The sequence below is a fragment of the Spermophilus citellus genome (genome assembly GCF_964194105.1).
Source record: "Spermophilus citellus genome assembly, chromosome: 16".
In the NCBI taxonomy this organism is placed as follows: Eukaryota; Metazoa; Chordata; class Mammalia; order Rodentia; family Sciuridae; genus Spermophilus; species Spermophilus citellus.
Genome location: NC_138196.1, coordinates 79251827 through 79266607, shown reverse-complemented (window position 1 = coordinate 79266607; position 14781 = coordinate 79251827). Strand labels below are relative to the sequence as shown.

The following is a 14781-nucleotide window of genomic DNA, read 5'->3' as shown; positions in this document are numbered from 1 at the left end:
GGAGTCTAATTTTAGCAACTTTGAGGTGACAATGGGACATCATAGTGAAATGTCAAGTGTACAATTGGAGATGGATGACTGGCGCTCCTGGGAGGGGACGCAGTTGTCACTGTGGGATTCAGGATGCTTCTGGGCATCTGAGAGGTGCCCTGGGGGCAGGGGAGGAGAGGCTGCAGGACACTGACTGTCCACTGTCACCTCAGGGAGCAGACGGAGGGGGAAGGGGCTGGCACATGCTGGGCAGAGGCTCAGGAGAGCATCCACGTAACAGACCCTGGAGCATCAAACAGCAGATTGATGCTGAATTTTAAAGCACAGACAACTTCCAGTGAGTAACATTTAAAGTAAAATACTTTATAAAATATGAAGCAGTTTTGCTGTGGTTTTCCTGTTGGGTAGGACAAATGCATAGAGAGAAACAACACAGAAGAACAAGCCTGGTTCACAGCCGGGGTGCATGGCTCCCCTTTTCTTTCTGGAACTCCCGGCTTCTCTTCTGGAATTCTGCAGCAGGAGACGTGACATTCCCTTCAGGTCACAGCACACTTTCTCAGAGCGCCTGCTGGGCGTCGGGGCCTGGGAACACCAAGGGGCACAAGGTGAGTCCCAGCCTGGAGCTGCTCCCAGGGAGACCTAGGCCCCCTCACCTGTGTCCTGGGTGGCCAGGTGTGACAACACACCTGCAGTGGCCCCAAGCAAGTCAGGCTCCAGGTTCTGCTTCCTGCTGTAGGACCCCGCCCCTGGCTCCACGTCCCCACATGTCCATGTGCTGCTGGGTTTTGGACCTCCACACTGAGTTCTCAGACAGCCTCTCAGGGTCCCTCTGGCCCATTTCTTTCTGAACTTGTTCTGAGCCACCGCCCTCCCCCAAGCTCTGGCTGCTCTCACTGCTCGGCACGCGCCTCGGGACAGCCTCTCAGCTCAGGATTCTTTCCTGCCAACTCCGCGTCCCTCATGACTGTCTTAGTGCATTTCCTGCTGCTATGACAAAACACCTGCTTTACAAAAAGAGGCTTATTTAGTGCATTGCCCAAGACGGGGTGGCTCCATCTGTGTGACGTCTGGCGAGGACCTTGTGGAGGCGGCATCACAATGGTGGGAACATGAGGAAGAGATCAACCAGACAGGAGGCAAGAGGGATTCAGAGGCCAGCCCCCTCTAAAACAGCCTGCTCTGTGGCAGCTACCCAGGGTCCTAAGAGAACTGCATTAACACCCACTGAGGCAGAGCCCCTGGGGACCCAACTTCCTCCAGGAGGCCCCAAGTCTCGAAGGCCTGGCACCTCACATCTCATCACCCTTGGGGCCACACTACACACGAAGCTTTGGGGGACACTCAACCACAACCAAGGCATACCAACGGCGCTCTGCATGGAGGGCCATGAGCGTTCTACCCACCTCCTCACTGAAGTCTGCTCCAGGTAGGGTGTCAATGAGCCACCATTGGTCAGTCACGGTGTGGACTCTCTGCAGGTGGCCCCACTTGCTGGCTGAGTGCAGAGCCTGCGTGCAAGAGCACGGTATTGGCAGAGTTTACACAGTGTGCTGTGGTCCCCTGCGTCTCTTTGGGGTTGGCATAAATTTAAAGCCTGAATTCAAAATCGGTCCTGTTTTCTACTCAATAACATTCCCTTGAATGGTTTTAAACCATATTAATAATTCATGAAAATTCAATATGCTTGATTTTCTCTTATGCTCTTCAAATGCCTGACGGGGCAATTATTTTTATTTTATTTTATTTTATTCTTGCGATGGGGTCTTGCTGTATTGCTCAGGCTGGTCTTGAGCTCCCAGCCTCAAGTGATCCTCCAGCTTCAGCCTCCCCAGTAGCTGGGACCACAGGCCCGCACTCTCACACTTTAACAAACAAAACTTCCAAACTTTTAAAAAGTCTTATAAAATCCAACACTGACAATCCAACAGTCTCAAGTTTTCTAAAACACGCCAGCATTGTTTATAAATTTAGCTCAAATCTCTTAGATCTTTCAACTTAAAATCCTAAGTCTGAAAATCAACTGCGTTTTAAAAATTGGAATTGTAGCCCATCTGTCAATGTTGGGACTTAGGATACCTAAAGTGTGGTGGCCCTCAAGTATGGCACCCTGGCAGGCCAAGTACTTTGAAGTAAAGGAGATTGAAAGGGCTCAGAGTAGGCTCAGAAGCAAGCTCCCTCTGGCCTTCTCCTGCCCCCTGTCTCCACTCCCTCTTGCTCCCCAAAAGCAAGTCACAGAAACCAGAGATCCCCTTGCCCAGGGTGGGGCATAAAACTAGAAGCCCTCTCCTCAAGAGCCAGCCCCAAGACCTGGAAAGGTCACTTCCCCTTTCTCTTAAAAACCCAATCCAGAAAGGACCTGCCCCCTACACACACAGAGGCCAAGAAGACTGAGCAGGTGGGCCTTGCTGGGCTCACCCAAGCTGGTCCCCTTGGATCAGGCCCTTCTGTCCAATGGCGACGGTCCAGGCTGCATGAAACCTAAGCAAAAAAACAGAGCTCTCTCTGAGTCTTTGGGTGTTCATTTCTGATATCTCCTATATTGGATAAAACTTTGATCAAATAAAATTTTATGCTTTTCCTCTTGCTAACTTGTCTTTTATTGTATTGGCTGTGACCCTTATGATAGGGTGAGGGATCATATCAAAACTTCCCACCCTACACCAATAAACTAGTCCACCAAATTCTCTGAAAACACCTTAAACACTAAAACCACAGATAATATCTAATTTTAACCCCAAAGTGTTGATATGGTGAATTTCATCTCATTCTAAACTTCCCTAAGACTGAAAATGGCCTCATCTACTAAATAATCCCAGGTGAGGGATTCAAGGCTGAGAACCCTTGAGTCCCAGAGAAATGTCAAGTTCAACTCATAGGACCAAACCTCAGTGACGAAGAGTTACAATTATTAAAACACAAATGAAGCTGAAATGCGTCATCCCATATTTTTGCCATTTAAAGTAGAAGTCCGTCTTGCCCACGTGTGCTCTGCTAAGTGGACAGCTGAGCAGTGGGACACACAGGGCACACCATGAATTGGACGAGCCCTGTGGTTGCCAGGGTCTCGGGTGGCCGCGTTTGGCCTCCCCTGACTTTCATGGCTTCTCTTAGGAGTGACTTGTCCTTCCTTCTCTTCGCGCCTCCACCACAACCTCAGTTGCACCATTAGGACATCCCATCCCATAGACAGCCACACTTCCAAGGCGTGGTTGCCCTCTCTCAGTGACAGCCTGCTTCACCCCAGCAGATGAAGGGACGGGATGTTGGGGACAGAGGTGGGAGGAGCCTTCTGAGGTCTCGGGGCCCAGCACAGGGTTAATGGGGCAGAAGGCCCTGCACCCCTACTCTGCTCGGCCACCCCACCGACTCCTTGGCAGCCTTAAGAGTAGTGCGTCCGCGGGGCACTTTCCGTCTCTTCCTGTGAAGACCTCTTGCCCTGTGTGGCTCACCTCCGGTCCCCGGGGGCACTCAGGCACCTGTCCAGACCCGGGGAACGCTGCTCTCCATCCTCTCCCCTCTTCCTGAGTCTCTTAGAGGGACACAGAAGCTTCTGGGTTTCCCATGTTCTCAGAGGGTCCCTGAAGTCTGTACAGGGGAGGGTCCTAAAGTCTGTCCCCATCTCTCCTCTTCAGCATATCAAAACTCTCTAAAACATCCTTTTCTAGAATCTTCTCTGGATGTCAGCCTGGCTTTCTGCACTCTTGGTCTGGGTGAGAGGCTGGGGGTCTGAGCTCCAGGGTCTCTGGGAAGGGGGTGGGGGCTTCCTGAGCCTTCTGTGATGGGGGCCACCAGCTTAGCCGCATGGCAGGGAATGGCGGCGTTTGTTCAGTTATTTGTTTACTGCCCACCTTTGTGACCCCATACTGTCCCCTCTGCTGGCTGTGACATCTTGGGCAGATCTGACTCCCTGCTGGAGGTGTGGGAGCAGAATTGGTTTTGGACATTTACAAGGCCATGGGGTGCCCCTCACCCCTTCTCCCCGCCTCTCTCCCCACCCTTATGCTGTGGGCTCAGGTGGACGAAGGTGAAGGAGGGGCTGGTGCTGCCAAGAGACCCCCGGCCCCTCTCCTGGGAGGTGCACTTCTGCGTCCTGAGTGCCGGGGCCAGGCTCTCATTGCTCCTCACTCTGCTGAGGTCCTACACCCCCACCACCTGCATCTCAGGGTCCTTCTGTGGAGGCCCTGGCCCCTGCAGATGCCCCCTTGCCCCAGGCAGGCTGTGTTCTCGGTCCTCAGCTTCATGGGAACACGTGTATCCTGGTGCTGGTCCTCCTGGCTCCTCCTGGCCCTGCGGTTCCCTTGGTCCCCACTCTGGTCGGCTCTGGCTGCGGATCCTGCTGCAGAGAGGCCCAGGCACCCGGACTCCAGTCCCCCAGCCTTTCTGCTTGGCCTGCGCCCTGCCCCTTCACTGACAGGTCTGCGGTGGAGGGAGCCGTGAGGTCTGCTTCCCAGCGCACTGGTCATCCTAGTGGTCCTCCTGGAGACCCCACCATTGGCTGCAGGGGAGGGACTTCCCATTTCAGCCTTTTCTCTGTAGGTGGGGGGGGCAGTCACTGGCTCCCAGTCACTGTCGTCCCCAGTGGGGAGGACTCCAGCCCAAATCCTGAGGCAATGGAAGGCACTGTCGTCACCTGTCAGAGGCGTGTCACCTATTTATATTTATAGCACCCTCTCCTGTCCTGCTGATGTCTTTCTGAACCTACTTCACTCACTTCGTTAACCCTCGGCCCTAGTGGACACTGGGATTGGAACCTGTCCTATATTTCCACTCGTCCTTTCTGAGCCGTCTGATCTTCCCAGAGGGTGGACGGCCTCCCGTTGTGACGGGTTTTGTCTGTTTCCCTTCACATTCGCTTCTTTTTGTGCTTTTCCGAGAAAAATGGTCTAGGACTTGGAATCGGGCAGAAGGGTTCCAGGAGGTCTTTCTGTGCAGCTCGGGGCTCGGCTCGGCTTCGTAGGGTCTCACGTCCGCGGGGGGAGGTTGACTTGGAGGCTGTTTTCAGGTAGGTGTCAGTCACTTCTGTCCCCGAGGGCAGATCAAAGTTGATGGCCCTGTTGGATATTAACCAGTTTTGCTGTGAACCCCTGGTCTATTAATTACCTTCTCGAAGGCTCTCTTGACTGGTGCTAATACCCTTTTGGTTCCCTCATTAGTTAATAGTTAAATGAACACTTTGACACTGTGGGTTGTTGTTTTTTATTTGCCTGAGGATTTTTATATATTTTAAATTATTCTTTAAGGGTCTTTACAGTTTGGTACGTACTGACGGACTGTAACAGGATAGTTTCTCTTATGTTTTGATATCTTTGATTAAATTTAGTTTTGTCTAATTTTTAAATTTTTTTTTTAGTTGGAGATGGACACAATATCTTCACTTATCTACTGTTATGTGGTGCTGAGGATCGAACCCAGTACCTCACAAGTGCAAGGCAAGTGCTCTAGCACTGAGCCACAACCCCAGCCCAGTGTTGTCTAATATTAGTGTGATAAGTCTAGTTTTGCCTTTAGTTGATATTTAATAGAACAGATAGATGTGTTATGCTCAATCTTTCATCTTAGATGTCTCATATTTAACAATCGTTAGATTTATTATTTGGCTTAGTAAGGGTGTGTTCCACTTATGTTTAGTAAAATCACAAGCATATTGTTATAGTTGGAATCTGGAATGTCCCTTGAAGGCCCACGTGTTAAGGTATGGTCCTGAGCTTAGTGCTATTGGAAGATGGTGGAAACTTTTAAGAGATGGGGCCTATCTGGTCACTGAGGTCACTGAGGATGTGCCACCAAAGAGACTGTGGGAGCTGGTCTCTTCCCCCCTCTCTCTCTCTCTCTCTCTCTCTCTCTCTCTCTCTCTCTCGTGTCTAGTTGTGAGATGAATGGCTTCACCACTGGTTCTTGTCATGATGTGCTGCTTCACCACAGGACCAGAGTGACAGGGTCAATTACGGACTGAAACCAGGAGCCAAAACTAACCTTTCCTCTTTTTAAGTTTTTTAAAAAAAATATTTATATTTTAGTTGGAGTTGGACATGATATCTTTATTTTATTTTTATGTGGTGCTGAGGATTGAATCCAGGGCCTCACGCGTGCTAGGGGGGCGCTCTACCACTGAGCCACAATCCCAGCCCCTCCTCTTTTTAAGTTTTTTATCTCAGGTATTTTGTTACAGTAAAAGACAGCTAAAACATATGTTTGATCTTAAAGCTATTATCTTTTTGTTTTTTTTTTCTTTAATAATTCCAAGCTATTTCTTCCTCATATTAAAGATTAGCGTATACAGTAGGTATCTTATTCTGATCTGTGCCATGACCAGTATTACATACTGGTGGAGCATTAACAGCAGAAATGAATTTCCTTATAGTGATGGAGATTGGAAGTCCAAGAGCAAGGTGCCCCAGGTTCAGTTTTTGGAGAGGGCTCTCTTCCTGGCTTTGGATGGCTGTTTTCTTGCTGTGTCCTCATTGTAAAAAAAGGGGGGGAGAGAGGGGGGGAGAGAGGTACATGCATGAGTGAGCGTGAGTTCCCCGATGTGTCCTCTTCTAAGAACACTGCTCCTGTCAGGTCAGGTCTCTGATTTCCTCACGTAACCTCAATCACCCCCACAAAGCTCTGTTCCCCAGTCACATTGGAAGTCGGGGCTTCAACATGAATTTTGGAGGACACAGACATTCAGACCACAGAGGTAGGCTTCCTGGCTGTGAGTTTTGCTGTGGCATGGCCCTTCTGGCTTGTTTTTTGAGGAAATCTGTCTGCAGTATCTTTAGGTCCTTCTTCTAGGACTGGTCAGATTCTCCAGAAGAGCCTTTCAGTTTCCTGCCTGACCAGGACACAGTGGGAAGACGGACTGAGCCCAGGTGTTCGAGACCAGCCTTGGTCAGGTAGCAAGACACCATGTTCAAAACGTAAACAGACAGGTAAACAATAAAACCGACTTTCTGCCTGTAGAGATGGGGTCTAGCTGCCAGCACTCTGAATCTGAGTTAGGAAGAGGGTTGAAATCCAGTTTGAACATCCGGTATAGATAGGACCACTTAATCCTGGGTTCCGTTACCCACTCCCCTGGCTTTGACTCACTCACATCCTGTTTGGGCTTTGCCGGAGAACAAGCCCAGCCTGCAGCAGTCACCCCCACCCCGCCTGTGGTGCTCACTGCCGCAGGGACTGGGAATCTAATTCCTCCCGAGGGGCTCCCCGCAGTCTCTCTGCTGCCTGGTCCTCCTCGGGTGGGCAGACTGTCAGCTCTTGGGCTGCACTGGCTGGGACCTCCTCTGCTGCCCACTCTCGGTGCTAAGTGGCTGTCCCTCGCTCCTCTGCTCTGCGATTCTCTCCCCCCTGTCTTCGTGGGTTCGATGTGTGCTTTTTCCACACTCATGCACAGTCCGGTCTTGTTGCTCTGGGAAGGAGCGTAACCCCAGGTGAATACTCAATCCTCCTTTAACTCAGAGAGTTCCATGATTTTCTGCCACGGTGACTTCCAGCGCCACTTCATTTCAGCCTGTTTGGGCAAGCTGGTCACTGCCACGGCTCCTTGCACATGGTGCCCACTCCCACGCTCTCTGTTTGGGTGCAGCTCTGGATTCATTTCTTCTTGGAGCGTTTTTCAAAGTGTGTATTGGCAGTTGTGGTGCCAAGAAGGGCTCAGGCAGGCGGGAGGGGCACATGGGGTCTGCGGGGCAGTCCTTTCGCCAGCCCCTTGCCCTGGTCTTAGAAGCTCCAGAGCCCCCACTGTTGGCGGGCAGGAGTCCTTGATTGCACATCTGCCAACGTCAGCCGGCTGCCTTGGCACCCGGCTCTGCACCCACGCGCTCTGTGGCTCTTTTGAACTATGATTCTTCTTTGCAAAGGGAGACCCCGGTTCCTACCTCTGAGGACTGTCGTGAGGGTGTTCCAGGAATGGCCACTGGACACACCCGCTCCCCTTTGTTCCTCCCCGTCTCCTGTCTTTTCTTCCTCCAGGTAGACATAGGTGACCCTGTGGCTGCTGCCCCAGCATCCCAGACACTCAGTGACCCAGATCTGTCTGCAGGTTGGGCCGAGGCAGAAGCAAGCCTGGAACCCCCAGAACCCTGGCCACTTCCTGGGGACAGCAGTCCCAGTGCTGGGAGCCCTCCCCTGCCTGCCCTGTTGGCACAGCCAGGTGATGTCAAGTCTTCCTGGAGCTCACAAGTTCTAACCTCACAAACAGGAAGGACCCTGAGACCATAGGACGGCTCCTCTGCAGGGCTGTGGCTGGTGCAGGAGCCAGCCTCCACAGCAGGGGAGGGAGGACAAAGAACGGCCACCTCTGACCTCAGTAAGAGATGCTCACGCTCCAGCGCCTCACAGCCAGCAGGCGGGCTGACATTTGTGTGATGGGGTTGTTCTGCGGCTACCATCTGAATGAAAAAGGCCAAGCGCCAGAGAGCCCGCCCGCCCTCACCTCCGCAGCGGTGTCAGGAGGGAAGCTGGAAAGCGTGGGGGAGAACATCTCAAGGGAGGACCCGGGGACACCGGCCTGGGTGCGTGAATGCTCGTAGGTAACAACTGGACTCCACACACCTGTGCCGCCTCCATGCTGACATGTGACAGGAAACGAAAGGGTCTGTGACACTGAAGACCTGCCTAAACAGATGGTGGCACTGTCCTATCTGCTGTGTGCTATTGTTGTGCCCTGAGACAGGGCAATTCATAAGGAAGAGGTTGGTTTCTCCCAGCTCTGGAGGCTGGAAGTCCAAGGTCCAGGGGCCGGCACCCGAAAGGCCTTCTGGCTTCGTCCTCGCAGGGTGGAAAGTACCAGGCGAGAAGCATGAACACGGGAGAGAAGGACAGGGGCCGAACATCCCAGCCCGCGGCCCACCTGGGGGCAGAGCCCAGTCTCCTCTGAGTCCCCAACGCTATTGCATCGGGGGTTGTTTTTCCATGGCATGGACTTTGGGGGACACATTTGAGACATGGCGAGCCTGCAGACAGTGGACGGCAAGTGGTCACCTCTGAGGATGAAATAGACCCGTTTGACACCCAAAGACACTCTCTTGACCGCTGGCTGTGTGAAAGGCCGAGCAGCCTGCACAGTGTGTCCCATGTGAAACTCGAGTGTCCACCTGCAGCGAGGGGCGGCCGGAAGGACCTCTCTGTGTTGACCACAGTGTCTCTGACGTGGGTTTCCAGGTGACCGTCTCGTATGCATTGTTATAATGAACATATGAATTTTTAGAAGCCGATCAAGCTATTTTGATTTTTTTGAAGAGCAGACTCTTCTTTCTTTGCCACTGTAATCCCAGCTAGTTTCTTGTCCCCTAAGGCAAGGCTCTGACAGTCTGCAACCACACACACTATGTGAACGAAGAGAAAGATCAACCAGCGGATGGAGGAGACAGACACACTGTCTTTTTGACACTGGCTTCCAAGAAATTTAGGTTCCAGCAAAAAAAAAAAAAAAAAAAAAAAGGAGATTCTGTTTGGAGATTTAAAACTCCCTCCCTGAAGACACTGTGCCCAATATCACACTTGTTAGATGGTAGCAATTAATGTCACGAGCCCAGTTTATCCTCTCAAGTACCGAGGGCGGGAGGCACTGTTACCATTTTCAACCCACAGATGAGGAAACTTGCAGTTGATCTGCCCAATCCATGGAGAAACTGCTCATTAGACGGCAACAGCTTTCATGTAACTCTGGGGTTTATGTGCTGCCTTCAGACAGGACCACGTTTGACCCTCTCACCTGCCCAGGGCAATGGCTATTTTTAATTAGGAAATTGGGGGACCGAAGCTCAAAAAGGGGAGGGACTCACCCAAAGCATCTCAGTTAGTGAGCCCAGGTCTCCAGCTCTGTCTGTAAGCTCAGGGTTCTTTTTTATAAAACTCCCTGGCCTCCCACCCTCTGCTCCCCAAAGTGGGGAAAAAACCTAGGGGTGTTCTATCACTAAGCTATGTCCGCAGTTCTTTTTTTTTTTTTTTTGAGAATTCACTAAGTTGTTGAGGCTGGCCTCAAACTTGCCATCCTCCTGACTCAAACTCAAGTTGCTAGGATTACAGGTGTGTGGTTTGAGAGTTCCTTACGAACAAAATTTAATTTCTACTAGATGATAATCTTTAAATATATCCCCAAACACCTATGGCTATGAAAATTTGGAATTAGAAGGATGTTTACATAGAAAGGCTTCAGTTTTTAAGTTACATTTTTTAGTACCCTTTCAGATCAATAGAGATGGAAAATGAGTCCATTTGTTCCTAAATCTGAGAAACAATTTATCAGGTCTTTTGTTTGGAAGTAAAATAGAATCTAATATTTAATTTTCTTTTTTTATTTATTTTTTAGTTTTCGGTGGACACAACATCTTTGTATGTGGTGCTGAGGATCGAACCCGGGCCGCACGCATGCCAGGCGTTTCATTTTCTATCTAAACCTATCTGACTGTTTTTGATATGGCTTGATTTTTTAAAAACAAGTCTTCGGTGACTTAGCTCAAACTTGCACTGAAAGCACAACTTCCTGACTTGCTGTGGGTGGCTGCTGGGATGTCATCACTGCACATCAGAAACAAGCCGCAGCTTTGCTGCTTTGCCCAAGGATCAGGCCCATCGGATGACTGTCACGGGCTGCCTGAGGCTGAACAGCACAGGGCTCAGGAGGGCTAGACTGGCCAGGCAGCAGCAGCACAAAGTGCCCCCCAGGAAATGTCCTGGCAGTCCCGGAAGCTGGAGCTTCTCTGCTGCCGCTGTGCACAGCCACGAAGACTCCTGCCAAGGAAGGCGGAGGCCACCTGAGAAGTGTCCTCTGAGCCCAGAGGGGAAAATCAGGGTTCACCAGGGCCCAGCGCCACCACAAAGGAGTGAGCTCTTCAGCAATTTGGTTTTAAGATCTTGTTCCAAGTTGTCATCTTTTAAAATGAGCATGACACGGGCTGGGCTTGCCTTTGCCAGTTTCAAAAAGGGCTTTCTGGTTCACTGTACATTTAGGTCCATTTGGGAAAACAGGGGATGAGAAGTGGAGGCCCAGAGATTCTTGTGTTCTTTGGGGCCCGCTGCAAGGGGCAGGCCTTGGCCCTGCCTGCTGGCCCAGCATGTTCCAGGCTCCTGAGATGTGTGTGTGACAGTCAGCGTGGGCTACGCTTTATTAGTTTAATAGTTTTATTTTTATAGGGGAAAAACCCATCACTGAGAAGTAGCTAAATTCCCTCAACTACACTCACAGAAAGCAGCAGAGCCTCAGAAGACCCGCAGGAAAGCCACTGCCACTCGTCTCCAAGCAGCTTAATGAAATGGCAAACAGCACCCAGGAGGAAATGAACAGTGTCACAGGCTGGAAACTGAAACCTATAAATTCATGACAAATGTCACTGCATTTAAAGGGAGAGGAAAAAGACCCCACAGGATTTCTTTGTATGTTAAAGACTTTATTTTCAGACCTTTTAGAGGAATCAATTCCATTAAACAAACCTTTGCAAGTGGCACAGGAGCCACGGGGTCTTGGGGAGCCAAGCTCTCAATTAGGAGCTGACCCGCTGAGTCAGGCCTCCTTCACAGATTACCTGGAAGTTTAGAGGCAGCTTTATAAGACAAACCTTTGAAAAAAATCCAATCTTTCCCCCATTTTTTGCTAAGGACCTATTTTCAGGCTTTTTTTTTTTTTTTTTTGCTTTCTCGACTTAACACAAGCCAACATCCTTCTTAGAGAACTGACAGGTTTCTGAGATTGCAGGCAGGTCCTGATTTAGAGCCACACAGCCTCTGACCATGCAGGATGGACTGTCCATCAGGACAGACAATTGGACAGGCCAACACTTTCTGGAACCACACCTGGGGCTGCCCCCACTGTCTGCAGCCGTCATGGGTGTGGGAAGAACAGACAATCACGACTGTGAAAAAGAGGCTCTGTGACGACAGGCTCAGGGTCGTCTGAGAATGTGAATATCATCACGAGCCACAGTCTCATTTCAAAACTCAGCACAGTGACCAGAATGATTTCCATGAAAACAAAAGGTCATTTTCTTAACTTGTGGGCAAATGCATATGTAGCTAAAGGCCAGAGGTTTAAGTCTGACCGTTTTCATATGTCCAACCTGACTTCTGTCCCTGGAGTATATAAATAACTACTCCGGAGGCTGCTCTTCAAATGACAGTCACGAGTCTTATTTCACAAGTTATGCTCTTCAAATGAGTTGATATACTTTTGTCACTGTGTCTGAGCCAAACAGGTCACTTGCAGGCCTCATGCAGAATGCAGAAATTGGATAAATGATTTAAGCCTCAAAAACTGAAGTGACTTCTTGGGGACACACAGGAGATGACTGCTGCGGGGCTCGGTCAGCAGACATCTGGCCCCGGCTCTGAAAGCAGTTTCCAGTCTCTGCAGCCACAGGATGAGGGTGAAGCTCCTTGCCAGGGGACAGTGTAGGTCCATGGGCTTTGCTCAGCCTCTCTGCTGAATTTTCAAGAACTCCTGCTTCTCCGTCTTCTGCCAGGGAGCAGACGGCATCAAGGTGGACTGGTGCAGCCATTATTTGAGCATCTTTACCATATATGGGCCTTGTAATCTGTAGCCAATCTTTCTATAGTAATTCCTGGTGCCAACCCCTGCAGAAAAACCGAAGTAAACAGCGTGAAATCAGCACAACTTTAGTAACACTCGAAAGTCAGCAACTGTGTCCTCAGCCTCCCCTCCCACTCCATTCACAGACCAAACTACTCCAGGCAGATCTCGGTTTTAACAAGCTTGGAACATTTTTATTACACTGAATTCAAGCTGTATGCAAATAGAGAAACTGCTGCCCACAGAGCAGCCAGCCTCCTCCCTGACTGCTAACACATGCTGGGGTCTGTGGCTGCACGCGCGCTGGCAACTCTGGGGGCAGGGCACTGCTTTAGGTGTTCTGGTAAATAAGGAGGGAGATGTGGTGTGTGAGGAAGCCTGAGGATGCCACAGTTTCCCGGAAGCGAGGAGAGGTGGGAAAATGGGGTCTCCATGTAGGAGACCATATAGGGGGCCTGCCACATAGGTGGCAATGGTGCGCCTGCTCACCTAGGTTGGTGTCAGAACTGCAAAGAGGAGAGAGGTGGTCACAAGAGAGTGGGTTGCTGGGATGCGCTGGTGCACGGAAATGTGGCTTGTGGGGAGGAAGTGGGTTCCCACACCAAGTGATTCCTGACTCTCCGTGGACACCAGCTGGGCGTCCTACAAGTTGACTCAACTCCAGTGCTGACTATGCTGAGCACAGAGCCCGTGGTTAAGAGCTCAGCTCCACAAGACTGCCCCCAGGCACAGACCTCCCTTGTGAATAGTGGGTCTAGCAGGTGAGTTCTGTTCAACCTGGCTACAAATTGGGGTTTCCACAACCCCATCTGATGAGAGGCTTTGCTATAATAGCTCAGAGAATTTGGGAAGCATTTACTTGATGTTTACTGGTTAAAGGATGTGACAAAGGATACAGAAGAACAGGTGGATGAGGTGCATGGGGCAAGGTCTGAAAGGGTCCTGGAGCTTCTGTCTGTGAAGTCAGCAGGTGCCACCTTCCCGGCACATGGATGTGTTTGCCAAGGTAGAAAACCCTCTGGTCCCAGTCTTGGGGATTTTATGGAGGCTTTGTCTTGTAGGCAGGATCAATTATTAACTCAATTTCCAGCCTCTCTCCCCTCCCCCTTGCTGAAGGTTCCAAGCTTCTAAGCCCAGTTTGATCTTTCTGGTGACCACCCATCAAGGAGCCCACTAAGAGCTGCCCCATCAGAACAATGGAAATTCCAAGGGCTTTAGAAGTTGCGTCAGGAGGGGGACAGAGGCCAGTTACATGTTTCCTACTATGCCCTGGTATTTAAGGAACATTAACTGATTTAAGCCAATACCACCAGTCCCAGGAATTTGTTTTCCTTTAAAAGGGATCTGTATATGATCCATGTTTGAAAAATACTACCTTAAACAGTGCTTCTAAAACAAAAATGGGACTGCACCTGAGAAGCTGAACTTGCAGGGCAGAGCTGGCTTCCACGCCGGGCACAGGGGCTTACGAGAAGGCGCTTGCTGACACGGACCCTGGTCCGAGACCCAGACCTGCCACTTTGGAGACGTGGTTACTCCCCTCCCTGAGCCTCCACCTCTTCCCTGCTGAGCTGGTACCTGTGTCTCTGGTGCTCTGAGGAGGAAACTGAGAGGAACCAGCCCTAGTCCAGAGCCAGTGAGCGCTGGCTGCTTGCTGTTATCCCAGAGTGCTCTGGGCACCACCTCCCACCCCTGCGCCTTCCCCACTGTGCTCCAGTCGAGCTGGAGTTCAGTCTCCAACCCCTCTGCGCCAGCCAGGCTTTCTCCAGCTTCCAGTCTCTGCTCACGCTCTCCTCAGCTCCCTGTGGACCACGTTCCTGACACTGCTGCCCACCCCCGCCCCAGCCCACTGTGCCGCTATGGCCAGTCTGTGGCTCTGGAGCACAGGTGCCCTCCCGTGCCGGGCTGCAGGGATCTGCTCGTCACTGTGCTCCCAACGATCAGTGTTGTGCCCAGTAAACATTTACCCAACAGATCAAATGGAAGGCAGAGGGTTTTGCAGGAAACCAGTCCCCGGTCAGCTTTCTCAAGTCTATCGGAATCTTGAATCCAAACAGTCTGTATTCAGGAGTACGATTTCCCACCACGACTTCAAAATTTAAATTTCAGGAAAATTTGAAGAAAGGTAAAGAAAGTGGGCCTGAAGCCGACATGATGGAGGCAACAGAACGGCACCAGGGACAGCAGGGAACGGCCTTTCAGCCAAGATCACTCCGCTCCACCTGCACACTTCCACCTTCTGTGTCACCATCAGTGCTGCTTGCACGTGGCCGGGT

The 14781-nt window shown here is 50.9% G+C and overlaps 1 protein-coding gene and 1 long non-coding RNA gene across 5 annotated transcripts in view; both read right to left on the bottom strand.

Moving 5' to 3' along the window:
* Positions 1 to 244: 244 nt before the first annotated feature.
* LOC308635412 lies at positions 245 to 2494 on the bottom strand. 2 transcript variants are annotated; one of them, XR_014019184.1, is made up of 3 exons: positions 2410 to 2494; positions 1357 to 1502; positions 245 to 576 (listed from the first exon to the last, which is right to left on the bottom strand). It is a non-coding gene; the product is annotated as an uncharacterized lncRNA (long non-coding RNA). The 2 variants fall into 2 exon arrangements; XR_014019185.1 differs by lacking the exon at positions 245 to 576 and adding an exon at positions 893 to 995.
* An 8835-nt stretch (positions 2495 to 11329) lies between these two features.
* The window catches only part of ELP3 (elongator acetyltransferase complex subunit 3), an 88853-nt gene continuing 85401 nt past the window's right edge, over positions 11330 to 14781 (bottom strand). Inside the window, exon 14 of one of the 3 annotated variants that reach the window (XM_081268925.1) lies at positions 11330 to 12549. In XM_081268925.1, coding sequence (XP_081125051.1) covers positions 12473 to 12549 — 77 coding nt within the window. In that variant the 3' untranslated portion in view covers positions 11330 to 12472. The remainder of the gene's footprint in view (positions 12550 to 14781) is intronic. The other 2 variants (XM_081268922.1, XM_081268924.1) reach the window with 2 other exon arrangements.